Raw genomic sequence first — 27,700 nt, forward strand, 5'->3', positions numbered from 1 at the left:
GTGCGAGGGCACGGGTGTGAGTGTGAGCATGAGGGCTCAAGTGTGAGTGTGAGGGCACAAGTGTGAGTGTAAGTGTGAATGTGAGTGTGAGGGCATGAGTGTGAATGTGAGGGCACGAGTGTGAGTGTAAATGTGAATGTGAGTGTGAAGGCACGAGTGTGATTGGGAGGGCATGAGTGTGAATCTGAGTATGAGTGTAAGGGCACAAGTGTGAGTGCTAGTGTAATGTAAGGGCACAAGTATAAGTGTAAATGTGGATTTGAGTGTGACGCCATGAGTGTAAGTGTGAGGGGGTACAGGTGTGAGTTTAAGTGTGAATGTGAGTGTGAAGGCATGAGTGTGAGAATGAGTGTGAGTGTGGGGGCGCAAGTGTGTGAGTGCTAGTGTGAATGTGAGGGTGAACTCACAAGTATGAGCGTGGGTGAGAGTGCATGGGCATGAGTGTGTGTGAGTGTAAATGTGAATGTGAGTGTGAAGGCACGAGTGTGAGTGAGACTTTGGGTGTGAGTATGAGCGTGAAGTCATGGGCGTGAGTGTGATTGTGATTGTGAATGTGAATGTGAGTATGAGGACACAAGTGTGAGTGTAAGTGTGAATGTGAGTGTGAGGGCCAGAGGATTGGAAAACTGCCAATGTAACACCCTGATTCAGAAAGGGATGGAGACAAAAAACAGGTAACTATAGGCCAGTTAGCTTAACATGTCATTGGGAAAATGTTAGAGTCTATTATAAAGGATGTAATAACAGAGCATTTAGAAATGCAGAATATAATCAAGCAGAGTCAGCATGGCTTCATGAAGGGGAAATCATGCCTGATAAATTTATTAGAATTCTTTGAGGAGGTAACAAGCAGGATAGATAAAGGGGAACTAGTAGATGTAATATATTTGGATTTCCAAAAGGTGTTTGATAAAGTACCGTACGTAAGGCTACTTAATAAGACAAGAGCCCATGGTGTTGGGGATAGTATATTAGCATGGATAGAGGATTGGCTAACTAATAGAAGACAGAGAGTTGGGATTAGGGGGGCATTTTCAGGATGGCAACCTGTAACTAGTGGAGTGCCACAGAGATCAGTGCTGGGGCCACAATATCTATTAAAAACTTGGATGAGGGAAGTGAATGTACTATCATCAAGTTTGCGGATAACACAAAAATAGGTGGGAAGGCAAGTGGTGAGGATGACACAAAGAGTCTACAGAGGGATAGAGACAGGTTAAGTGAGTGGGCAAAAACTTGGCAGATAGGATTCTTCAGGGGCTTGACAGGGTAGGTGCTGAGAGGTTGTTTCCCCTTGTGGGAGAGTCTAGGTCCAGAGGGCATAATCTCAGAGTAAGGGGTCGTTCATTTAAGACAGAGATGAGGAGGAATTTCTTCTCTCAGAGGGTAGTCAATCTGTGGAATTCTTTACCCCAGAGGCTGTAGAGGCTGGGTCATTAAGTATATTCAAGGCTGAGATAGACAGATTTTTAATCAGTAAGGAAATAAAGGGTTATGGAGAAAAGGCAGGAAAGTGGAGTTGAGGATTATCAGATCAGCCATGATCTCATTGAATGGCAGAGCAGACTCGATGGGCCGAATGGCCTACTCCTGTTCCTACATCTTATGATCCTTGTAAACCACATCTCCGTAATGGCTATAAGATCATACCCATTAACCTCTATTTGCGCTGTTAATTCATTTATTTTGTTCCAAATACTATGTGCATTTAAGTAAAGAGCCATTAATTTTGCCCTTTTATCATTTTTTTCTCCCTTTGGCCCTTTTGAGGAAGAATTTTTTCACCCAGAGGGTGATGGGAATCTGGAACTCACTGCCTGAAAGGGTGGTAGAGGCAGAAACCCTCATAACATTTAAGAAGTATTTGGATTTGCACTTGCGATGCCATGGCAAACAAGGCTATGGGCCTAGTGCTGGAAAATGGGATTAGAATAGTTAGGTACTTGTTTGACCGGTGCAGATTCAATGGGCTGAAGGGCCTTTTTCTGTGCTGTAGACCTCTATGACTCTATGACTCTGTGACCCTATTTGTTGCTGTTTTTTTATGTTTGTACACTCTGTCCCTTCCTATCACACTCTGGGTATAATTACCTAAATAGCTGCCCTGCAATGCTGCCATGTCCTTTTGCTTTGTGAGCCTACGTATCCCCTCTCCAGAACCCTCTCCCCCTCTATTTAGTTTAAAGTTATTTGATTCGCCAGGACACTGGTCCCAGCACGGTTCAAGTGAAGCCCGGCCACCGGAACCGCTCCCTTCTACCCCAGTACTGGTGCCAGTGGCCCATGAACTGAAACCCATTCCTCCCACAACAATCTTACACACATGTAACTTCTTGACATAATTTACCCTAAGCCAGTTTTCCTGTGGCTCAGGTTGCAATCCTGAGATTATTACCTTGGAGGTTCTGCTTTTTAATTTAGCTCCTAACTGTTCACATTCTTTCAGCAGAGCCTCCTTTCTAGTCCTATCAATGTTGTTGGTACCAACATGGACAAAGACAACTGGATCCCTCCCCTCCCATTCCAAGTTCCTCTCCAGCCCTGAGGAGATGTCCTTAACCCTGGCACCAGGCAGGCAACACAGCCTTCGGGACTCCCGCTCACGGCTGCAGAGAACAGTATCTATCCCCCTAATTATACTGTCCCCTCCCACTACCACCTTCCTATTTCCTCCCCCATTTGAATGTCTCCCTGTACCAGGGTGCTATGGTCAGTTTGCTCACCCTCCCTGCAGTACCCGCTCTCTCCCACACAGCTCGCAAGAACCTCTTACCTGTTGGAGAGTTGCAGGGGCTGAGGATCCTCAAACGCTACCCCCTGGATCCCCAAACCTGCCTCACCTACAGCCACACCTTCCTGTCCCTGATCACAGACCAAGTTTGAATTGCCTAATCTGAGGGGTGAGGCAACTCCTAGAGCAAAGTGTCCAGGTAACCTTCCCCCTCCCTGATGTGGCACAACGTCTGCAGCTCGGACTCCAGCTCCATAAGTGACTGAGAGTGTGAGAGCGAGAGTGAGAGAGTGAGAGTGAGAGTGTGAGAGCGAGAGTGAGAGCGAGAGTGTGATAGCGAGAGTGTGTGAGCGAGAGTGTGAGAGCGAGAGTGTGAGAGCGAGAGTGTGAGAGCGAGAGAGTGAGAGTGAGAGTGTGAGAGCGAGAGTGAGAGCGAGAGTGTGAGAGCGAGAGTGTGAGAGCGAGAATGTGAGCGAGAGTGTGAGAGCGAGAGTGTGAGAGCGAGAGTGTGAGAGCGAGAGTGTGAGCGAGAGTGTGAGAGTGAGAGTGTGAGAGCGAGAGTGTGAGAGCGAGAGAGTGAGAGCGAGAGTGTGAGAGCGAGAGTGTGAGAGCGAGAGTGTGAGCGAGAGAGTGAGAGTGAGAATGTGAGCGAGAGTGTGAGAGCGAGAGTGTGAGAGCGAGAGTGTGAGAGTGAGAGTGTGAGAGCGAGAGTGTGAGAGCGAGAGTGAGAGCGAGAGTGTGAGAGCGAGAGTGTGAGAGCGAGAGTGTGAGAGCGAGAGTGTGAGAGCGAGAGTGTGAGAGCGAGAGTGTGAGAGCGAGAGAGTGAGAGCGAGAGTGTGAGAGCGAGAGTGTGAGAGCGAGAGTGTGAGAGCGAGAGTGTGAGAGCGAGAGTGTGAGGGGGAGAGTGTGAGAGCGAGAGAGTGAGAGCGAGAGAGTGAGAGCGAGAGTGTGAGAGCGAGAGTGTGTGAGCGAGAGTGTGAGAGCGAGAGTGTGAGAGCGAGAGTGTGAGAGCGAGAGAGTGAGAGCGAGAGTGTGAGAGCGAGAGTGTGATAGCGAGAGTGTGTGAGCGAGAGTGTGAGAGCGAGAGTGTGAGAGCGAGAGTGTGAGAGCGAGAGAGTGAGAGTGAGAGTGTGAGAGCGAGAGTGAGAGCGAGAGTGTGAGAGCGAGAGTGTGAGAGCGAGAATGTGAGCGAGAGTGTGAGAGCGAGAGTGTGAGAGCGAGAGTGTGAGAGCGAGAGTGTGAGCGAGAGTGTGAGAGTGAGAGTGTGAGAGCGAGAGTGTGAGAGCGAGAGAGTGAGAGCGAGAGTGTGAGAGCGAGAGTGTGAGAGCGAGAGTGTGAGCGAGAGAGTGAGAGTGAGAATGTGAGCGAGAGTGTGAGAGCGAGAGTGTGAGAGCGAGAGTGTGAGAGTGAGAGTGTGAGAGCGAGAGTGTGAGAGCGAGAGTGAGAGCGAGAGTGTGAGAGCGAGAGTGTGAGAGCGAGAGTGTGAGAGCGAGAGTGTGAGAGCGAGAGTGTGAGAGCGAGAGAGTGAGAGCGAGAGTGTGAGAGCGAGAGTGTGAGAGCGAGAGTGTGAGGGGGAGAGTGTGAGAGCGAGAGAGTGAGAGCGAGAGAGTGAGAGCGAGAGAGTGAGAGCGAGAGTGTGAGAGCGAGAGTGTGAGAGCGAGAGTGTGAGAGCGAGAGAGTGAGAGCGAGAGTGTGAGCGAGATTGTGAGAGCGAGAGTGTGAGAGCGAGAGTGTGAGAGCGTGGATGTGAGAGAAAGAGTGTGAGAGCGAGAGTGTGAGAGCGAGAGAGTGAGAGCGAGAGTGTGAGCGAGAGTGTGAGAGCGAGAGTGTGAGAGCGAGAGTGTGAGCGAGAGTGTGAGAGCGAGAGTGTGAGAGCGAGAGTGTGAGAGCGAGAGTGTGAGAGCGAGAGTGTGAGAGCGAGAGAGTGAGAGCGAGAGTGTGAGAGCGAGAGTGTGAGAGCGAGAGTGTGAGAGCGAGAGTGTGAGAGCGAGAGTGTGAGGGGGAGAGTGTGAGAGCGAGAGTGTGAGCGAGAGTGTGAGAGCGAGAGTGTGAGAGCGAGAGTGTGAGAGCGAGAGTGTGAGAGCGAGAGTGTGAGAGCGAGAGTGTGAGGGGGAGAGTGTGAGAGCAAGAGTGAGAGCAAGAGTGTGAGAGCGAAAGTGTGAGCGAGAGTGTGAGAACGAGAGAGTGAGAGCGAGAGTGTGAGAGCGAGAGTGTGAGAGCGAGAGTGTGAGAGCGAGAGAGTGAGAGCGAGAGTGTGAGAGCGAGAGTGTGAGAGCGAGAGTGTGAGCGAGAGTGTGAGAGCGAGAGTGTGAGAGCGAGAGTGTGAGGGCGAGAGTGTGAGAGCGAGAGTGTGAGAGCAAGAGTGAGAGCGAGAGTGTGAGAGCGAGAGTGTGAGAGCGAGAGTGTGAGAGCGAGAGTGTGAGAGCGAGAGTGTGAGTGCGAGAGTGTGAGAGCGAGAGTGAGAGCGAGAGTGTGAGAGCGAGAGTGTGAGCGAGAGCGTGAGAGCGAGAGAGTGAGAGCGAGAGTGTGAGAGCGAGAGTGTGTGAGCGAGAGTGTGAGAGCGAGAGAGTGAGAGCGAGAGTGCGAGAGCGAGAGAGTGAGAGCGAGAGTGTGAGAGCGAGAGTGTGAGAGCGAGAGAGTGAGAGCGAGAGTGTGAGAGCGAGAGTGTGAGAGCGAGAGAGTGAGAGCGAGAGAGTGAGAGCGAGAGAGTGAGAGCGAGAGTGTGAGAGCGAGAGAGTGAGAGCGAGAGTGTGAGAGCGAGAGTGTGAGCGAGAGTGTGTGAGCGAGAGTGTGAGAGCGAGAGAGTGAGAGCGAGAGAGTGAGAGCGAGAGAGTGAGAGCGAGAGTGTGAGAGCGAGAGTGTGAGAGCGAGAGTGTGAGAGCGAGAGAGTGAGAGCGAGAGTGTGAGCGAGATTGTGAGAGCGAGAGTGTGAGAGCGAGAGTGAGAGAGTGAGAGTGAGAGTGTGAGAGCGAGAGTGAGAGCGAGAGTGTGATAGCGAGAGTGTGTGAGCGAGAGTGTGAGAGCGAGAGTGTGAGAGCGAGAGTGTGAGAGCGAGAGAGTGAGAGTGAGAGTGTGAGAGCGAGAGTGAGAGCGAGAGTGTGAGAGCGAGAGTGTGAGAGCGAGAATGTGAGCGAGAGTGTGAGAGCGAGAGTGTGAGAGCGAGAGTGTGAGAGCGAGAGTGTGAGCGAGAGTGTGAGAGTGAGAGTGTGAGAGCGAGAGTGTGAGAGCGAGAGAGTGAGAGCGAGAGTGTGAGAGCGAGAGTGTGAGAGCGAGAGTGTGAGCGAGAGAGTGAGAGTGAGAATGTGAGCGAGAGTGTGAGAGCGAGAGTGTGAGAGCGAGAGTGTGAGAGTGAGAGTGTGAGAGCGAGAGTGTGAGAGCGAGAGTGAGAGCGAGAGTGTGAGAGCGAGAGTGTGAGAGCGAGAGTGTGAGAGCGAGAGTGTGAGAGTGAGAGTGTGAGAGCGAGAGTGTGAGTGAGAATGTGAGCGAGAGTGTGAGAGCGAGAGTGTGAGAGCGAGAGTGTGAGAGCGAGAGTGTGAGCGAGAGTGTGAGAGCGAGAGTGTGAGAGCGAGAGTGTGAGAGCGAGAGAGTGAGAGCGAGAGTGTGAGAGCGAGAGTGTGAGAGCGAGAGTGTGAGAGCGAGAGTGTGAGAGCGAGAGTGTGAGGGGGAGAGTGTGAGAGCGAGAGTGTGAGCGAGAGTGTGAGAGCGAGAGTGTGAGAGCGAGAGTGTGAGAGCGAGAGTGTGAGAGCGAGAGTGTGAGAGCGAGAGTGTGAGAGCGAGAGAGTGAGAGCGAGAGTGTGAGAGCGAGAGTGTGAGAGCGAGAGTGTGAGCGAGAGTGTGAGAGCGAGAGTGTGAGAGCGAGAGTGTGAGGGCGAGAGTGTGAGAGCGAGAGTGTGAGGGGGAGAGTGTGAGAGCAAGAGTGAGAGCAAGAGTGTGAGAGCGAGAGTGTGAGGGGGAGAGTGTGAGAGCGAGAGAGTGAGAGCGAGAGTGTGAGGGGGAGAGTGTGAGAGCAAGAGTGAGAGCAAGAGTGTGAGAGCGAAAGTGTGAGCGAGAGTGTGAGAGCGAGAGAGTGAGAGCGAGAGTGTGAGAGCGAGAGTGTGAGAGCGAGAGTGTGAGAGCGAGAGAGTGAGAGCGAGAGTGTGAGAGCGAGAGTGTGAGAGCGAGAGTGTGAGCGAGAGTGTGAGAGCGAGAGTGTGAGAGCGAGAGTGTGAGGGCGAGAGTGTGAGAGCGAGAGTGTGAGAGCGAGAGTGTGAGAGCGAGAGTGTGAGAGCGAGAGTGTGAGAGCGAGAGTGTGAGTGCGAGAGTGTGAGAGCGAGAGTGAGAGCGAGAGTGTGAGAGCGAGAGTGTGAGCGAGAGCGTGAGAGCGAGAGAGTGAGAGCGAGAGTGTGAGAGCGAGAGTGTGTGAGCGAGAGTGTGAGAGCGAGAGAGTGAGAGCGAGAGTGTGAGAGCGAGAGGGTGAGAGCGAGAGTGTGAGAGCGAGAGTGTGAGAGCGAGAGAGTGAGAGCGAGAGTGTGAGAGCGAGAGTGTGAGAGCGAGAGAGTGAGAGCGAGAGAGTGAGAGCGAGAGAGTGAGAGCGAGAGTGTGAGAGCGAGAGAGTGAGAGCGAGAGTGTGAGAGCGAGAGTGTGTGAGCGAGAGTGTGTGAGCGAGAGTGTGAGAGCGAGAGAGTGAGAGCGAGAGAGTGAGAGCGAGAGAGTGAGAGCGAGAGTGTGAGAGCGAGAGTGTGAGAGCGAGAGTGTGAGAGCGAGAGAGTGAGAGCGAGAGTGTGAGCGAGATTGTGAGAGCGAGAGTGTGAGAGCGAGAGTGTGAGAGCGTGGATGTGAGAGAAAGAGTGTGAGAGCGAGAGTGTGAGAGCGAGAGAGTGAGAGCGAGAGTGTGAGCGAGAGTGTGAGAGCGAGAGTGTGAGAGCGAGAGTGTGAGCGAGAGTGTGAGAGCGAGAGTGTGAGAGCGAGAGTGTGAGAGCGAGAGTGTGAGAGCGAGAGTGTGAGAGCGAGAGAGTGAGAGCGAGAGTGTGAGCGAGAGTGTGAGAGCGAGAGTGTGAGAGCGAGAGTGTCAGAGCGAGAGTGTGAGAGCGAGAGTGTGAGAGCGAGAGTGTGTGAGCGAGAGTGTGAGAGCGAGAGTGTGAGAGCGAGAGTGTGAGAGCGAGAGACTGAGAGCGAGAGTGTGAAAGCGAGAGTGTGAGAGCGAGAGAGTGAGAGCGAGAATGTGAGCGAGAGAGTGAGAGCGAGAGAGTGTGAGCGAGAGTGTGAGAGCAAGAGTGTGAGAACGAGAGAGTGAGAGCGAGAGTGTGAGAGCGAGAGAGTGAGAGCGAGAGTGTGAGAGCGAGAGTGTGAGAGCGAGAATGTGAGCGAGAGTGTGAGAGCGAGAGTGTGAGGGCGAGAGTGTGAGGGCGAGAGTGTGAGAGCGAGAGTGTGAGGGCGAGAGTGTGAGGGCGAGAGTGTGAGAGCGAGAGTGAGAGTGAGAGTGTGAGAGCGAGAGTGTGAGCGAGAGTGTGAGAGCGAGAGTGTGTGAGCGAGAGTGTGAGAGCGAGAGAGTGAGAGCGAGAGTGTGAGAGCGAGAGAGTGAGAGCGAGAGTGTGAGAGCGAGAGTGTGAGAGCGAGAGAGTGAGAGCGAGAGTGTGAGATCGAGAGTGTGAGAGCGAGAGAGTGAGAGCGAGAGTGAGAGCGAGAGAGTGAGAGCGAGAGTGTGAGAGCGAGAGTGAGAGCGAGAGTGTGAGAGCGAGAGTGTGAGAGCGAGAGTGTGAGAGCGAGAGTGTGAGAGCGAGAGAGTGAGCGAGAGTGTGTGAGCGAGAGTGTGAGAGCGAGAGAGTGAGAGCGAGAGAGTGAGAGCGAGAGAGTGAGAGCGAGAGTGTGAGAGCGAGAGAGTGAGAGCGAGAGTGTGAGCGAGAGTGTGAGAGCGAGAGTGTGAGAGCGAGAGTGAGAGAGCGAGAGTGTGAGAGCGAGAGTGTGAGCGAGAGTGTGAGAGCGAGAGTGTGAGAGCGAGAGTGTGAGAGCGAGAGTGTGAAAGCGAGAGTGTGAGCGAGAGTGTGAGAGCGAGAGTGTGAGAGCGAGAGTGTGAGCGAGAGTGTGAGAGCGAGAGTGTGAGCGAGAGTGTGAGAGCGAGAGTGTGTGAGCGAGAGTGTGAGAGCGAGAGAGTGAGAGCGAGAGAGTGAGAGCGAGAGTGTGAGAGCGAGAGTGTGAGAGCGAGAGAGTGAGAGCGAGAGTGTGAGAGCGAGAGTGTGAGAGCGAGAGTGTGAGAGCGAGAGAGTGAGAGTGAGTGTGAGAGCGAGAGTGTGAGAGCGAGAGTGTGAGAGCGAGAGTGTGAGCGAGAGTGTGAGAGCGAGAGTGTGAGAGCGAGAGAGTGAGAGCGAGAGTGTGAGAGCGAGAGTGTGAGTGCGAGAGTGTGAGAGCGAGAGTGTGAGAGCGAGAGTGTGAGAGCGAGAGTGTGAGAGCGAGAGTGTGAGAGCGAGAGTGTGAGAGCGAGAGTGTGAGTGCGAGAGTGTGAGAGCGAGAGTGAGAGCGAGAGTGTGAGAGCGAGAGTGTGAGCGAGAGCGTGAGAGCGAGAGAGTGAGAGCGAGAGTGTGAGAGCGAGAGTGTGTGAGCGAGAGTGTGAGAGCGAGAGAGTGAGAGCGAGAGTGTGAGAGCGAGAGAGTGAGAGCGAGAGTGTGAGAGCGAGAGTGTGAGAGCGAGAGAGTGAGAGCGAGAGTGTGAGAGCGAGAGTGTGAGAGCGAGAGAGTGAGAGCGAGAGAGTGAGAGCGAGAGAGTGAGAGCGAGAGTGTGAGAGCGAGAGAGTGAGAGCGAGAGTGTGAGAGCGAGAGTGTGTGAGCGAGAGTGTGTGAGCGAGAGTGTGAGAGCGAGAGAGTGAGAGCGAGAGAGTGAGAGCGAGAGAGTGAGAGCGAGAGTGTGAGAGCGAGAGTGTGAGAGCGAGAGTGTGAGAGCGAGAGAGTGAGAGCGAGAGTGTGAGCGAGATTGTGAGAGCGAGAGTGTGAGAGCGAGAGTGTGAGAGCGTGGATGTGAGAGAAAGAGTGTGAGAGCGAGAGTGTGAGAGCGAGAGAGTGAGAGCGAGAGTGTGAGCGAGAGTGTGAGAGCGAGAGTGTGAGAGCGAGAGTGTGAGCGAGAGTGTGAGAGCGAGAGTGTGAGAGCGAGAGTGTGAGAGCGAGAGTGTGAGAGCGAGAGAGTGAGAGCGAGAGTGTGAGCGAGAGTGTGAGAGCGAGAGTGTGAGAGCGAGAGTGTCAGAGCGAGAGTGTGAGAGCGAGAGTGTGAGAGCGAGAGTGTGTGAGCGAGAGTGTGAGAGCGAGAGTGTGAGAGCGAGAGTGTGAGAGCGAGAGACTGAGAGCGAGAGTGTGAAAGCGAGAGTGTGAGAGCGAGAGAGTGAGAGCGAGAATGTGAGCGAGAGAGTGAGAGCGAGAGAGTGTGAGCGAGAGTGTGAGAGCAAGAGTGTGAGAACGAGAGAGTGAGAGCGAGAGTGTGAGAGCGAGAGAGTGAGAGCGAGAGTGTGAGAGCGAGAGTGTGAGAGCGAGAGTGTGAGCGAGAGTGTGAGAGCGAGAGTGTGAGGGCGAGAGTGTGAGGGCGAGAGTGTGAGGGCGAGAGTGTGAGGGCGAGAGTGTGAGGGCGAGAGTGTGAGAGCGAGAGTGAGAGTGAGAGTGTGAGAGCGAGAGTGTGAGCGAGAGTGTGAGAGCGAGAGTGTGTGAGCGAGAGTGTGAGAGCGAGAGAGTGAGAGCGAGAGTGTGAGAGCGAGAGAGTGAGAGCGAGAGTGTGAGAGCGAGAGTGTGAGAGCGAGAGAGTGAGAGCGAGAGTGTGAGATCGAGAGTGTGAGAGCGAGAGAGTGAGAGCGAGAGAGTGAGAGCGAGAGAGTGAGAGCGAGAGTGTGAGAGCGAGAGTGAGAGCGAGAGTGTGAGAGCGAGAGTGAGAGCGAGAGTGTGAGAGCGAGAGTGTGAGAGCGAGAGAGTGAGCGAGAGTGTGTGAGCGAGAGTGTGAGAGCGAGAGAGTGAGAGCGAGAGAGTGAGAGCGAGAGTGTGAGAGCGAGAGAGTGAGAGCGAGAGTGTGAGCGAGAGTGTGAGAGCGAGAGTGTGAGAGCGAGAGTGAGAGAGCGAGAGTGTGAGAGCGAGAGTGTGAGCGAGAGTGTGAGAGCGAGAGTGTGAGAGCGAGAGTGTGAGAGCGAGAGTGTGAAAGCGAGAGTGTGAGCGAGAGTGTGAGAGCGAGAGTGTGAGAGCGAGAGTGTGAGCGAGAGTGTGAGAGCGAGAGTGTGAGCGAGAGTGTGAGAGCGAGAGTGTGTGAGCGAGAGTGTGAGAGCGAGAGAGTGAGAGCGAGAGAGTGAGAGCGAGAGTGTGAGAGCGAGAGTGTGAGAGCGAGAGAGTGAGAGCGAGAGTGTGAGAGCGAGAGTGTGAGAGCGAGAGAGTGAGAGTGAGTGTGAGAGCGAGAGTGTGAGAGCGAGAGTGTGAGCGAGAGTGTGAGAGCGAGAGTGTGAGAGCGAGAGAGTGAGAGCGAGAGTGTGAGAGCGAGAGTGTGAGTGCGAGAGTGTGAGAGCGAGAGTGTGAGAGCGAGAGTGTGAGCGACAGTGTGAGAGCGAGAGTGTGAGAGCGAGAGTGTGAGAGCGAGAGTGTGAGAGCGGGAGTGTGAGAGCGAGAGTGTGAGAGCGAGAGTGTGAGAGCGAGAGTGTGAGCGAGAGTATGAGTGTGAATGTGTGTGAGCGAGAGTGTGAGCAAGTGTGAATGAGAGTGAGTGTGTGAGAACAAGAGTGTGAGCGAGAGTGTGTGTGTGAGATCAGGAGTGTGAGCGAAAGCGAGAGTGCGAACTAGAGTGTGAGCAAGAGTGTGAGTGAGAATGTGTGGGCATGAGTGAGTGTGTGAGTGAGAATGAGTGGGCACAAGTGTGAGTGACAGTGAGAGTGGGTGGGCACAAATGTGAGTGAGTATGTGTGGGCACAAGTGAGTGTGTGAGTGAGAGTGAGTGGGCACAAATGTGAGTGTGAGTGAGGGTGACAGGGCACGAGTGTGATTGAGAGTGAGCTCCCTCTCCCAGAGTGAGACCCCTTGCCGATAGCCCAATGTCTTGGGCAGTGGGTCAGACTAACTGCCCCGGTGTTTTGTCTGTTCCGGTCTCCAGTACGTCACCCAGCGAGTGGAGGTGGATTCTCCAGGGACACTGAAATCACTCCAGGATTGTGAGCAGAGAAACCGGCAGCTCCTGGATCAGCTCTCAGTACAAGGGGAGCAGTTCAGCAAACTGGAGCAACAACTGAGGGGCTCTCAGGAGAGCAGTTTGGAACTTAAATACAAGGTAAAGCCGGGCAACCTCATACAAGCAATCATTCACCTCCATCACTTGCTCATTCACACTGAGGCCAGCACCATTCACACCCGCCCACCACAGCTCACCGGTGGGTCCTCAGAGAAACATAGGGCAAAAGAGCAAAGATCAGGGTCCATCTTTCTACCATCCCGAAATTCTCATGATGAGAGCGGAGTCGTTGACCAATCAGTGTGTTTGATTTCAATCTATTAGTTAACAACAGACCCAGATTGAGGAGAGATAAATCCCAGGATTGGAGGGGATCTGGAAATCAGGAGTCATCAGCCCAGATCTTCAGGTGTCCGGCAACCCGAAGACCGGACATGTGACCCAAGATGTGTGTTGGGACTCTGTGGAAGTCCCAACTCATGGACTCCATGGGAATTGTCCAGGAAGTTTGAACTTCTGACAGGCAATTCTCCTGCTCCCCGGGTCACTTCACCAATGTCTCCCACTCTGAGCTAAAGCCAGAGACTTTGGACAGTTTGGATGTTCTCACCTGGACAGTTACCCAGGAAATATTACATAAGAACATAAGAACTAGGAGCAGGAGTAGGTAATTCAGCCCCTCGAGCCTGCCCCGCCATTCAATACGATCATGGCTGATCTCATTTCGGTCTCAATTCTAATTTCCTGCCCTCTTCCCATAACCTTTCAACCCGTTACTAATTAAAAATCTGTCTATCTCCTCCTTAAATTTATTCAGCGTCCCAGCATCCACTGCACTCTGAGGTAGTGAATTCCACAGATTCACGGCCCTTTGAGAAAAGTAATCCCTCCTCATCTCTGATTTAAATCTACCACCCCTTAGCCTAAAACTATGGCCTCTCGTTCTAGAATGCCCCAGAAGGGGAAACATCCGCTCCACGTTTACTTTGTCTATCCCCTTTAGCATCTTATATACCTCAATTAGATCTCCTTTCATCCTTCTAAACTCTAGCGAGTATAGGCCTAAACTGTTCAATCTCTCCTCATAAGACAAGCCCCGCATCTCTGGAATCAATCTAGTGAACCTCCTCTGAACCGCCTCCTGTGCAACTACATCCTTCCTCAAGTAAGGGGACCAAAACTGTGCACAGTACTCCAGGTGCGGTCTCACCAATGCCTTGTACAGTTACAACAACACTTCCATATTTTTATACTCTATTCCTTTAGCAATAAATGTCAAAATTCCATTTGCCTTCCTTATTACCTGCTGTACCTGCAGACTAGCTTTCAGCGATTCATACACGAGGACACCCAGATCCCTCTGCACTGAAGCATTCTGAAGTTTCTCTCCATTTAAATAATAAGTCGTCTTTTTATTCTTCCGACCAAAATGGATAACCTCAGACTTATCCACGTTAAACTCCATCTGCCAAATTTTAGCCCATTCACCTAACCTGTCCATATCCATTTGTAAATTTCTTATCTCTTCATTGCAACTTACTTTCCCACCTATTTTGGTGTCATCTGCAAATTTAGCTATAGTACCTTCTCTCCCTGAATCCAAGTCATTAATATAATTGTAAATAGTTGGGGCCCAAGGACCGAACCCTGTGGCACCCCACTAGTTACAGCTTGCCATCCAGAAAAAGACCCATTTATCCTGACCCTCTGCTTTCTGTCGGTTAGCCAATCCTCTATCCAAGCTAATATATTACCCCTAACTCCCTGTGATCTTATCTTGTGTATTAATATTTTGTGTGGCACCTTATCAATGGCCTTCTGGAAGTCCAGATATACTACAGCTACAGGATCCCCATTATCCACTTTGCTTGTCACATCTTCAAAGAACTCTAGCAAATTAGTCAAACACAATTTACTCTTCATAAAACCATGCTGAATCTGATGGATTGCATTTTGACTTTCCAAATGTCCCATTACTACTTCCTTAATAATGGATTCCAACAATTTCCCAATGACAGACGTTAAACTAACTGGTCTATAGTTTCCTACTTTCTGCCTCCCCCCTTTTCGAATAAGGGCGTTATATTAGCATTTTTCCAATCCACTGGAACCTTTCCAGAATCCAGGGAATTTTGATATATTATTAACAATGCATCCATTATCTCCACTGCCACTTCCTTTAAGACCCTGGGATGTAGGCCATCAGGTCCTGGGGACTTGTCACCCTTTAATCCCAATAGTTTGCTCAGTACTTTCTCGCTAGTGATGGTGATTGTTCTAAGTTCCTCCTTCTCTATACCCTCTGCACTACCTGTTACTATTGGGGTGGTACTAGTGTCCTCCACTGTGAAAACTGAGGCAAAATATTGATTAAGCGTCTCTGCCATTTCTGCGTTCCCCACTATTAACTCCCTAGACTTTAGCTGCTCTCTTTCCTTTTATATACTTGTGGAAGCTTTTGTTATCAGTTTTTACATTTTGCGCTAGTTTTCTTTCATAATTTACCTTTGCTTTTTTTATTATTTTTTAGTAACCCTTTGTTGATCTTTAAAAGTTTCCCAATCTTCCAGCCTGCCACTGACCTTTGCAATTTGGTATGCCCCAGTTTTTGCCTTTAAGTTATCTTTAACTTCCTTGCTTAGCCATGGATGCTTTTCCCCCTCTTACCACCTTTCTTCCTCTTTGGAATATATTTTACTTGGGAGGATTTAATATCTCCTTAAATATCTGCCACTGTTCATCAACTGTCCTACCTTGTGGTCTTCCTGCCCAGTCCACTAGGGCCAAATCTGCCCTCATGCCTATGTAGTTACCTTTGTTTAACTCCAGAACACTAGTGTGGGACTCAAGTTTCTCACTCTCAAACTGAACTTGAAATTCTAGCATGCTATGATCACTCTTCCCTAGAGGATCCTTTACTATGAGATCATTAATTAATCCCATCTCATTACACAAAACCAAATCCAGAATAGTCTGCTCCCTGGTTGCTTCCACAACATATTGCTCCAAGAAACACTCTCTAATAGACTCTATAAACTCTCCCTCGAAGATACCCTTGCCAATTTGATTAGTCCAGTCTATATGCATATTAAAATCACCCACGATTATTGCCGTGCGTTTCTTACATGCTCCCAGTATTTCCTGGCTCATACTGTGCCCTACTGCTGAACTACTGTTTGGGGACCTATAGATTACTCCCACCAGGGACTTCTTTCCCTTGTTATTTCTTATTTCTACCCAGACTGACTCTACGTCTTGCTCTCCAGTGCCTATATCATTCCTCACTATAGCACTGATCTCTTCCTTTACTAACAAAGCTAATCCACCTCCTTTTCCTTTCTGCCTATCCTTCCCAAACACTGAGTACCCTTGGATATTCAACTCCCAAACCTGTTCTCCCTGTAACCACGTCTCAGTAATCGCCACCAAATCATACCTATTTCTCTCTATTTGCACTGTTAACTCATTAGTTTTATTCCAAATGCTACGTGGAGATTAAGTCACTAACTCAGCTACAGCTGGAGTATTGTGTCCAGTTCTGGGTGCAGCACTTCAGGAAGAATGTGAAGGCATTGGGGAGAGTGCAGAAAAGATTCATGAGAACGGTTCAGGGATGAGGAACCTCAGTTATGAGGAAAGATTGGAGAAGCTGGGACTGTTTTCCTTGGAGAAGAGAAGGCTGAGGGGAGACTTGATGGAGGTATTCGAAATCATGAAGGGTCTCGAGAGAGTAGATAAGGAGAAATTGTCCCCATTGGTCGAAAGATCGAGAATGAGAGGGCAGAGATTTAAAGTAATTAGTAAAAGAAGCAGTCGTTTTTAAAATTTATTCATGGATGTGGACATTGCTGGCTAGATCAGCATTTATTGCCCATCCCTAATTTCCCTTGAGAAGGTGATGAGCTGCCTTCTTGAACCACTGCAGTCCATGTGGTGTAGGTTCACCCACAGTGCTGTTAGGGAGGGAGTTCCAGGATTTTGACCCAGCGACAGTGAAGGAACGGCGATATATTTCCAAGTCAGGATGGTGAGTGACTTGGAGGGGAACTTCCAGGTGGTGATGTTCCCATCTATCTGCTGCCCTTGTCCTTCTAGGTGGTAGTGGTCGTGGGTTTGGAAGGTGCTGTCTAAGGATCCTTGGTGAGTTCCTGCAGTGCATCTTGTAGATGGTACACATTGCTACTGCTATGCATCAGTGGTGGAGGGAGTGAATGTTTCTGACCTTATGATACAATCATCAGCGAACATCCCCACTTTTGACCTTATGATGGAAGGAAGGTCATTGATGAAGCAGCTGAAGATGGTTGGGCCGAGGGCACTAACCCTGAGGAACTCCTGCAGTGATGTCCTGGAGCTGAGATGATTGACCTTCAACAACTACAACCATCTTTCTTTATACTAGGTATGACTCCAATCAGCAGAGTTTTCCCCCGATTCCTATTGACTCTAGTTTTGCTAGGGCTCCTTAATGTTACGCTCGGTCAAATGCGACCTTGATGTCAAGGGCAGTCACTCTCACCTCACCTCGTGAGGTCAGCTCTTTTGTCCATGTTTGAACCAAGGCTGTAATGAGGTCAGGAGCTGAGTGACCCTGGCAGAACCCAAACTGGGCGTCAGTGAGCAGGTTATTGCTAAGCAAGTGCCGCTTGATAGCACTGTTGATGACCCCTTCCATCACTTTACTGATGATGGAGAGTAGACTGATGGGGCGGTAATTGGCCGGGTTGGATTTGTTCTGCTTTTTGTATACAGGACATACCTGGGCAATTTTCCACATAGCCGGGTAGATGCCAGTGTTGTAGCTGTACTGGAACAGCTTGGCTAGGGACACAGCAAGTTCTGGAGCACAAGTCTTCAGTACTATTGCTGGAATATTGTAAGGGCCCATAGCCTTTGCAGTATCAAGTGCCTTCAGCCATTTCTTGATATCACGTGGAGTGAGTTCAATTGGCTGAAGACTGGCATCTGTGATGCTGGGGTCCTCCGGAGGAGGCTGAGATGGATCATCTACTCGGCACTTCTGGCTGAAGATTGTAGCAAATGCTTCAGCCTTATCTTTTGCACTGATGTGTTGGACTCCTCCATCATTGAGGATGGGGATGTTTGTGGAGCCTCCTCCTCCAGTGAGTTGTTTAATTGTCCACCACCATTCACGACTGGATGTGGCAGGACTGTAGAGCTTAGTTTTGATCCGTTGGTTGTGGGATCGCTTAGCCCTGTCTATCCCTTGCTGCTTGTCATGCAAGTAGTCCTGTGTTATAGCTTCACCAGGCTGACACCTCATTTTTAGGTGTGCCTGGTGCTGATCCTGGCATGTCCTCCTGCACCTTTTATTGAACCAGGGTTGATCCCCTGGCTTGATAGTAATGGTAGAGTGGGGGATATGCCAGGCCATGAGGTTACAGATTGTATTTGAGTACAATTCTGCTGCTGCTGATGGCCCACAGCGCCTCATGGATGCCCAAAATCTATCCCATTTAGCACGGTGGTAGTGCCACACAACACGATGGAGGGTATCCTCAATGTGAAGGTGGGGCTTCGTCCCCACAATGACTGTGCGGTGGTCACTCCTACCGATACTGTCATGGACAGATACATCTGCGACAGGCAGGTTGGTGAGGATGAGGTCAAGTATGTTTTTCTCTCTTGTTGGTTCCCTCACCACCTGCCGCAGACCCAGTCTAGCAGCTATGTCCTTTAGGACTCGGCCAGCTCGGTCAGTGGTGATGCTACCGAGCCACTCTCAGTGATGGACATTGAAGTTCCCCACCCAGAGTACATTCTGAACCCTTGCCACCCTTAGTGCTTCCTCCAAGTGGTGTTCAACATGGAGGAGCACTGATTCATCAGCTGAGGGAGGGCGGTACGTGGTAATCAGCAGGAGGTTTCCTTGCCCGTGTTTGACCTGATGCCATGAGACTTCATGGGGTCCGGAATCGATGTTGAGGACTCCCAGGGCAACTCCCTCCCGACTGTATACCACTGTGCAGCCACCTCTGCTGGCTCTGTCCTGCCGGTGGGACAGGACATACCCAGGGATGGTGATGGTGGTGTCTGGGACAGTATCTGTAAGGTATGATTCTGTGAGGATGACTATGTCAGGCTGTTGCTTGACTAGTCTGTGTGACAGCTCTCCCAATTCTGGCACTAGCCCCCAGATGTTAGTAAGGAGGACTTTGCAGGGTCGACAGGGCTGAGATTGCCGTTGTCGTTTCTGGTGCCTAGGTCGATGCCGAGTGGTCCGTCTGGTTTCATTCCTTATAGACTTTGTATCAGTTTATAGAACTGAGTGGCTTGGCTAGTGCCATTTCACAGGGCAGTTAAGGGTCAACCACATTGCTGTGGGTCTGGAGTCACATGTAGGCCAGACCAGGTAAGGACGTCAGATTTCCTTCCCTAAAGGACATTAGTGAACCAGATGGGTTTTTACAACAATCGACAATGGTTTCATGGTCATCATCAGACTTTTAATTCCAGGTTTATATTGATTCAAATTTCACCATCTGCCCTGGCGGAATTCGAACCCGGGTCCCCAGAGCATTACCCTGGGTCTCTGGATTACTAGTCCAGTGAATGGTGACAGTCTAATACCACAATTCCACTATCCCCATTCATAGTGATATGAAAAAGCTTTTTCACACAGCGAGTGTTTAGGGTTTGGAATGCGCTGCCTGAGAGTGTGGTGGAGGCAGGTTCAACTGAAGCATTCGAAAGGGAATTAGACCGTTATCTGAAAAGGATGAATGTGCGGGGTTACTGGGAGAAGGCAGGAGAATGGCACTAAGGGAATTGTTTGTTCGGAGAGCCAGTACAGACATGATGGGCCGATTGGCCTCCTTTTGTTGTTATGACTGAGCTGGGAGGAGTGCTGTCTCTTGTCCCGATACTCCACAGGGTCACAACATCTATTTAAATAATTTCTCCAGCTAGCTGTGTGGCCAAATATCTGCTTTACCTTTAACCTCAGAATGAACACTCAATGCCCAGAATTGTTAATTTATTATAAAACCAGACTTGCTCAAGTAGAAAGGCAAAGCTTATTAACACACAGTATGAAATATGAAAACATATTTGTTCTTTCTAAATACCCTAACTCTCTCTCACATGCAAAAAACATTAATTAAATAGCGGAATTCTACCAAGAGGTTAAAAGTCAATGGGTCAAAGGGAAAAGGATAAATGGTGTCCGGGTTATACAGCTGGTTTCTCAGCGCTGGTCGGGGAAACAATCGATGACCCTTGCACTACTTTTCAGGCAGACTTCAAGGAAAACTTGCAGCCGGTCAATTTCAGAATGTAGAGCGATTTCGGAGCAACTTCCATTCATTCTCTGCTCTGGGACTGGGTCAGGAATTTCAGAAGTTGTTGTCTTCTTTACTCGAGCAGTTGGTCCTTCATGTTTCTCCCCCAAAGCAAAACCAAAACCCAGGTTTTTAAACTCTGTTTTCCAGGCCTGTTTTTTTTAAACCACCATGTGACCCTTTTGTAAACTGTCCACTGGGGTCAAGAGGTTTCCAGCTTCTTTCAAACTGCTCAATTACCTTTTCTGGTAAAATGCTGTCTTCTCCAGGAACAGCAGCAACTTGCATTAACCCTTTAAGGGACAGTGTTTTCTAAAAACACAAATTCTTCCAGAATGTTCTGAGTCCTTGAAGATGAACCATTTTCCGTGACTGAAGGGTTTGTGACAGTGTGCTGTAACAATTCTCTGATCCCGAGGTTAAAACCCGGTCTAACTCCTGCATGACTACAGAACTGACCCCCCCATCACTCACCCTGACACCCCCAACTCCCCCCTCAACAAGCCCTGACTACACCCAAAACCATCTGACTAACCCACCACCCCCCCACCGAACACCTGACTCTCCTCTGACCCCTAAATATCACCCCTGACCCAACACGACCACCGTCCTGACCAGACCTGACAACCCCACCCACCCAACCATCTGACTACCCCTGACCCACCTGCCCTCCCACCCACCTCCACCCCATTCAACTGCCACTCTCTCCGTTCACTAACATTCATCAGGCAGCCATTCAGTAACATTCCTGTTCTATCGCTGTTCCACCTGACCTCGCTGCAGCTGGTGTGGCCCCGTCTTCACCCTGACACTACAGCGTGGCGATGGAGATCTCCGCTGGATGCTGAGCTCCACGTTTCTGGAGAAGCCAGGCTTGGAAAACCTGGCGAGGAATACAGGGCAGGGTCGGGGTGGGGAGGAACTCAGGCACAGCAGCAATTCGACAATGGTTTCCATATCGCAAGATTGGCACCATTTTACTTGGAAACTGTACCTAGGGGTTTGCTCCTCATCTCAGAGTAGGAAAGGCCATCATGGGACAGTGCAGCACTCCCCACTCCCTCAGTACTGATCCTCTCACAGTGCGGCACTCCCTCAGTACTGACCCTCTGACAGTGCGGCACTCCCTCAGTACTGACCCTCTGACAGTGCGGCACTCCCTCAGTACTGACCCTCTGACAGTGCGGCACTCCCTCAGTACTGACCCTCTGACAGTGCGGCACTCCCTCAGTACTGACCCTCCGACAGTGCGGCACTCCCTCAGTACTGACCCTCCGACAGTGCAGCACTCCCTCAGTACTGACCCTCTGACAGTGCAGCACTCCCTCAGTACTGACCCTCTGACAGTGCAGCACTCCCTCAGTACTGACCCTCTGACAGTGCGGCACTCCCTCAGTACTGACCCTCCGACAGTGCAGCACTCCCTCAGTACTGACCCTCTGACAGTGCGGCACTCCCTCAGTACTGTCCCTCTGACAGTGCGGCACTCCCTCAGTACTGACCCTCTGACAGTGCGGCACTCCCTCAGTACTGACCCTCCGACAGTGCAGCACTCCCTCAGTACTGACCCTCTGACAGTGCGGCACTGCCTCAGTACTGACCCTCTGACAGTGCGGCACTCCCTCAGTACTAACCCTCTGACAGTGCAGCACTCCCTCAGTACTGACCCTCTGACAGTGCAGCACTCCCTCAGTACTAACCCTCTGACAGTGCGACACTCCCTCAGTACTGACCCTCTGACAGTGCGACACTCCCTCAGTACTAAACCTCTGACAGTGCAGCACTCCCTCAGTACTGACCCTCTGACAGTGCAGCACTCCCTCAGCACTGACCCTCTGACAGTGCGACACTCCCTCAGCACTGACCCTCTGACAGTGCAGCACTTCCTCAGTACTGACCCTCTAACAGTGCAACACTCCCTCAGTACCTACCCACCGACAGTGCAGCACTCCCTCAGTACTGACCCTCTGACAGTGCAGCACTCCCTCAGTACTGGCCCTCTGACAGTGCAGCACTCCCTCAGTACTGACCCTCTGACAGTGTGACACTCCCTCAGCAATGACCGTCTGACAGAGCGACACTCCCTCAGCACTGACCCTCTGACAGTGCGGCACTCCCTCAGTACTGACCCTCTGACTGTGCAGCACTCCCTCAGTACTGACCCTCCGACAGTGCAGCACTCCCTCAGTACTGACCATCCGACAGTGCAGCATTCCCTCAGTACTGACCCTCTGACAGTGCAGCACTCCCTCAGTACTGACCCTCTGACAGTGCAGCACTCCCTCAGTACTGACCCTCCGACAGTGCAGCATTCCCTCAGTACTGACCCTCCGACAGTGCAGCTCTCCCTCAGTACTGACCCTCCGACAGTGCAGCACTCCCTCAGTACTGACCCTCCGACAGTGCGGCGCTCCCTCAGTACTGACCCTCCGAGTGTGCAGCACTCCCTCAGTACTGACCCTCTGACAGTGCAGCACTCCCTCAGTACTGACCCTCCGACAGTGCGGCGCTCCCTCAGTACTGACCCTCTGACAGTGCAGCACTCCCTCAGTAATGACCCTCTGACAGTGCAGCACTCCCTCAGTACTGACCCTCTGACAGTGCAGCACTCCCTCAGTACTGACCCTCTGACAGTGCAGCACTCCCTCAGTACTGACCCTCCGACAGTGCAGCACTCCCTCAGTACTGACCCTCTGACCGTGCGGCACTCCCTCAGCACTGACCCTCTGACCGTGCGGCACTCCCTCAGTACTGACCCTCTAACAGTGCAGCACTCCCTCAGTACTGACCCTCTGACAGTGCAGCACTCCCTCAGTACTGACCCTCTGACAGTGCAGCACTCCCTCAGTACTGACCCTCCGACAGTGCAGCATTCCCTCAGTACTGACCCTCCGACAGTGCAGCTCTCCCTCAGTACTGACCCTCCGACAGTGCAGCACTCCCTCAGTACTGACCCTCCGACAGTGCGGCGCTCCCTCAGTACTGACCCTCCGAGTGTGCAGCATTCCCTCAGTACTGACCCTCTGACAGTGCAGCACTCCCTCAGTACTGACCCTCCGACAGTGCGGCGCTCCCTCAGTACTGACCCTCTGACAGTGCATCACTCCCTCAGTACTGACCCTCTGACAGTGCAGCACTCCCTCAGTACTGACCCTCTGACAGTGCAGCACTCCCTCAGTACTGACCCTCTGACAGTGCAGCACTCCCTCAGTACTGACCCTCCGACAGTGCAGCACTCCCTCAGTACTGACCCTCTGACCGTGCGGCACTCCCTCAGCACTGACCCTCTGACCGTGCGGCACTCCCTCAGTGTCAGGATGGATTATTCGGCTAAGTTCTCCTGAGTGGGGCCCCATGATGATCTCTGACTCTGAGGGTCGTGGTGCTATTCACTGAGTTATGCTGGGTTTGGAGAGTCAGGCCAGGTGGAGATTGTGTCGTGTGTTTCCCCGGAAGTGAGGACGTTGCAGATAGCAGCGGCCTATCAGCCAGTGAGTGAGGCTGTGAGCTGTGAGCTCAGAGAGAGGAGGAGGGTGGACAGTGTCGTGGCTGCACTGAGATTCCGCTCTGTTTCAGATTCTGGTGTACGAGGCTGAGATTCAGAAACTCCGCGAGGAGCTCCTTCAGAAGATCAGTCACCTGGAGGCAAGCAAGGATGAGGCTGTGAAAGAGGCGTCCGAGTGTTCTGAGGAGCACCTGGAGGAGCTCCAACAGCAGTTCACAGGTAAACGCGGAGTGAGGACTGAGCAGTGCTGGAGTGATCGGGGGGGTCAGCACACACCCGGGTTCCCCATCCATCCGCAGGGCACTCGAGAGTAACATTCCCTCAATCGATGGGATATTTCCATCCCTAGACATCCTCTCAGGACACCCCAAGGCACTTCACAGCCAACGGGGTAGTTTTTTTGAAGGGTAATCGCTGTCATAAGGGAGGAAAATTGACAGCCGACTTGTGCATAGAAAGATCCCACAAACAGCATTGAGACAAACAACCGGATATAACCCAAGTATTGCACTGGGCACTGAGTGAAGCCAGGCTTAGGAGGTCAAGTAATAAAGGCCGGAAAATGCCGGAAAAACTCAGGAGGTCCGACAGCATCTGTGGGGAGAGACGCAGAGTTAACGTTTCGAGTCCGTGTGACTCTTCTCCAGAGCTAAAGAGCAGTAGAAATGTGATGGGTTTTATACTGTTTAAGAGGGGACGGAGCAGGTGGAGCAAGATAGAAGGTGGGGGCTAAGGAGAGATTGACAAAGGCGACATGGACACAAGGAAAGGGAGTGTTAATGGTGGCGTTAAAGACTAGAGGAGGTGCTGATGGTGGTATAAAGGTAAGAGCAGCATGTGTTAATAACAGAGGGTCAGCGTTCTGTGAAAGAACAACATGGAACAAGGGGCAGACGGCCCTGGGTGTGTGTGAGGTGGGGGGGTGGGTGTTGGGGGAAAAGGATTTTAAAAAATTGTTTTAAATGAATAAAATAATAAAAAAGAAAAAATGAATAAATTAATTAAAATAAATTTTAAAATAGACAATTGGATTAAAAAAGGGTGAAGATAGAGGGGAGAGTTCATGGTCTAAAGTTGTTGAATTCAATATTCAGCCCGGAAGGCTGTAAAGTGCCTAGTCGGAAGATGAGGTGCTGTTCCTCCAGTTTGCGTTGGGCTTCACTGGAACAATGCAGCAAGCCAAGGACAGACATGTGGGCAAGAGAGCAGGGTGGAGTGTTAAAATGGCAAGCGACAGGGAGGTTTGGGTCTTTCTTGCGGACAGACCGCAGGTGTTCTGCAAAGCGGTCACCCAGTCTGCGTTTGGTCTCTCCAATGTAGAGGAGACCGCTGGGGTGGGATTTGAGCTTTCAACCAGTGGACTCAATTGGTGCAAGATTCTCTGGGGGTTGTGAGGGGAGATACAGTCTGGGAGAGAGGGGGAATTGGAATCTGAGGGAGATGGGGAGACAGTGTCTGGGGGAGAGAGGGAGATGGTGTCTGGGGGAGACGGTGTCTGGGGAAGAGGGGGAGATGGTGTCTGGGGGAGATGGTGTCTGGGGAAGAGGGGGGACAGTGTCTGGGGGAGACGGTGTCTGGGGGAGAGGGGGAGACGGTGTCTGGGGGAGACGGTGTCTGGGGGAGAAGGTGTCTGGGGGAGAAGGTGTCTGGGGGAGAGGGGGAGACGGTGTCTGGGGAGAGGGGGAGATGGTGTCTGGGGGAGACGGTGTCTGGGGGAGACGGTGTCTGGGGGAGAGGGGGAGACGGTGTCTGGGGGAGACGGTGTCTGGGGGAGAAGGTGTCTGGGGGAGAAGGTGTCTGGGGGAGAGGGGGAGACGGTGTCTGGGGAGAGGGGGAGATGGTATCTGGGGGAGAGGGGGAGATGTTGTCTGGGGAGAGGGGGAGATGGTGTCTGGGGGAGTCGGTGTCTGGGGGAGAGGGGGAGACGGTGTCTGGGGGCACTGTGAGTGAGATTTGCCCAGGCTCACTCTGTCTCTCTCTACCACAGGAGTGCAGCAGAATCTGAGCACATTGAAACCGGTGCTGAAGACGATGAAAGTGAATTACAGCAGCCTGCGCAGTCAGGTCAAAAACTTCTCCCAGATTTACGAGGCTGCTCTGACTGAGGCTCGGAAACAGGTGATTGGGGCAGAGGCACTGAGCTCACCATCTAATCAAACACTGGGTAATGCCCAACAGTCACCCCCTCCCAGCACACCAAACACACAGATAGGATCAAACAAGCTTCATCTGTCACATCTCTCAGAGTCAGTCCCATTCCCATCCCAATATTCCCCCAATCGCCACTCTCTCCTCAGCTCAACTAACTCGCTCCACCCCATTGACACACCGTCTGTGCTCCTTTATTGCACAGCTCGATTACACCTGAGGGGGGTAAATATTCTTAATGGGGGAAATAGTGCAAAGCGGGGAGCAAATAGAATTGAGGTGCAGATCAACCATGACCTGATTGAGGGGCTGAATGGCCTCCTCCTGTTCCTGTGTAACAGGCTCGAGGGGCTGAATGGGCCTCCTCCTGTTCCTGTGTAACAGGCTCGAGGGGCTGAATGGCCTCTTCCTGATTCCTACTCCAAACTTTAACTTGTGCCCTCAAGGGTTTGAAGGGAAAATTCGATAATATTTAGCAACAAGTGATTGTTCCTTGTTCACCTGTTTACAGATCCAGTCGGCGGTAACCGAGGTGTCGGAATCAAACCGAAATCTGATGGAAAAATACGAGAGGGAAATGCTCCTGAGGAAGAAATACCATAACCAGCTGGTGGAGCTCCGAGGTGGGTCAGGGCAATGTTGGCCTGTTAGAATCATAAAGTCAAAGAAAGTTTACAGCGCAGAAAGAGGTCACTCGGCTCATCGAGTCTGTCCCGGCTGAAAAATGAGCCCCCCCAGCCTAACCCCACTTTCCAGCATTCGGTCCGGACCCCTGCAGGTTACAGCACAGGAGGTGCATATCCAGACACCTTTTAAATGAGTTGAGAGTTTCTGCCTCAACTCCCCTTTCAGGCAGCGAGTTCCAGACCCCCACAACCCTCTGGGTGAAAAAATCCTCATCTCCACTCTAATCCTTCTACCAATCAATTTAAATCGATTCCCCTCCCCCAGTCACTGGCCTCTCTGCTAAAATAAATAAGGCCCTTCCCATCCACACTATCCAGGCTCTTTACAATGTTGTACATCTCAATCGAATCTCCCCTCAGTCTCCTCTGTTCCAAGGAGAACAACCCCAGCCTATCCAACCTTTCCTCATCGCTGCAATTTTCCAGCCCTGGAAACCTCCTCGTAAACCTCCTCTGTTCCCTCTCGAATGGAATTGCAGCCTCCCTGTAATGAGGTGACCAGAACTGCTCACAGTACTCGAGTTGTGATCTAACTATTGTTTTATATAGTTTCAGCATAACCTCTTTGTTTGTATATTCTATGCCTCAGCTAATAAATGAAAGGATTCCATACGCTTTCTTAACCGCCCTATCGTCCTGTTCTGTGACATTCAGGGATCCGTGGATATTCACTCCACGGTCCCTCACTCCCTCTACACCTCTCAGTATCCTCCCATTTATTGTGTAATCCTTTACCTTGTTTGACCTCCCCAAACGCATCACCTCACACTTCACTGGTTTGAATTCCATTTGCCACTTTTCTGCCCACCTGACCAGTCCATTGATGTCTTCCTGCAGTCTACAGCAATCCACCTCACTATCTACCACGCCGCCAATTTTTGTGGTCATCTGCAACTTCTTGATCATTCCTCCTACAATTACGTCCAAATCATTAACATATATCACAAAAAAACAGGAGACCTAGTACTGAGCCCTGTAGAACCCCACTGGAAACAGTCTTCCAGTCACCAAAGCATCCATCGACAATTACCCTTTGTTTCCTGCCGCTGAGCTGATTTTGTATCCAAGGCTTGTCAAAAGTCTTGTTAAAACCCATGTAGATCACATCAACTACACTCCCCTCATCAATAATCAGACACGACCTTCCCTGAATAAATCCATGCTGACTGTCCCTGATCAGTCTGGGCCTTTCTCAGTGTCAGTTTATCCTGTCCCTCAGAATTGATTCCCATAATTTGCCCACTACCGAGGTCATACTGATCGGTCTGTAATTATTCGGTCTATCCCTCACTCCCCTTTTAAACAAAGGTCCAACATTATCAGATCTCCAATCCTCCTGTACCTCACCCGTATCCAGTGAGGATTGGAAAATGATGGTCAGAACCTCCACTATTTCCATCCTGGCTTTTTTTAACAGCCTGGGGTACATTTCATCCAGCCCTGGTGTTTATCCACTTTCAAGGATGCCATATACTTCCTGAATACTTCCTCTCTCCCTTATGTTTATCACATTCAATACTTCACACTCCTCCTCCTTAACTATAATGTCTGCGTTGTCCCCTCTTTTGTGAAGACCAACACAAAGTATTCCTTAAGAACCACACCCACATCCTCTGTATCCACATATAGGTTATCATTTTGGTCTTTTCTGGGCCTTACTCTTTCCTTAGTTATCCTCTTACTCATAATCACAGAATCACAGAATCACACAGTGCAGAAGAGGCCCTTCGGCCCATCGAGTCTGCACCGACACGTGAGAAACACCTGACCTACCTACCTAATCCCATTTACCAGCACTTGGCCCATAGCCTTGAATGTTCTGACGTGCCAAGTGCTCATCCAGGTACTTTTTAAAGGATGTGAGGCAACCCGCCTCCACCACCCTCCCAGGCAGCGCATTCCGGACCGTCACCGCCCTCTGGGTAAAAAAGTTTTTCCTCACATCCCCCCTAAACCTCCTGCCCCTCACCTTGAACTTATGTCCCCTTGTGACTGACCCTTCAACTAAGGGGAACAGCTGCTCCCTATCCACCCTGTCCATGTCCCTCATAATCTCGTACACCGCGATCAGGTCGCCCCTCAGTCTTCTCTGCTCCAACGAAAGCAACCCAAGTCTATCCAACCTCTCTTCATAACTTAAATGTTTCATCCCAGGCAACATCCTGGTGAATCTCCT

General features: G+C 51.3%; 1 protein-coding gene across 2 annotated transcripts in view; it reads left to right on the plus strand.

Moving 5' to 3' along the window:
- LOC144674903 (kinesin-like protein KIFC3) overlaps positions 1-27,700 on the plus strand; it is an 81,398-nt gene that overhangs the window by 34,634 nt on the left and 19,064 nt on the right. For both annotated transcript variants that reach the window (XM_078536042.1, XM_078536036.1), the window contains exons 9-12: positions 11,810-11,983; positions 22,762-22,909; positions 24,678-24,808; positions 25,350-25,461. In XM_078536042.1, the coding sequence (XP_078392168.1) occupies positions 11,810-11,983; positions 22,762-22,909; positions 24,678-24,808; positions 25,350-25,461 (565 nt within the window). The remainder of the gene's footprint in view (positions 1-11,809; positions 11,984-22,761; positions 22,910-24,677; positions 24,809-25,349; positions 25,462-27,700) is intronic.

Source organism: Cetorhinus maximus, chromosome 3 (genome assembly GCF_964194155.1).
Source record: "Cetorhinus maximus chromosome 3, sCetMax3.hap1.1, whole genome shotgun sequence".
Taxonomy (NCBI): Eukaryota; Metazoa; Chordata; class Chondrichthyes; order Lamniformes; family Cetorhinidae; genus Cetorhinus; species Cetorhinus maximus.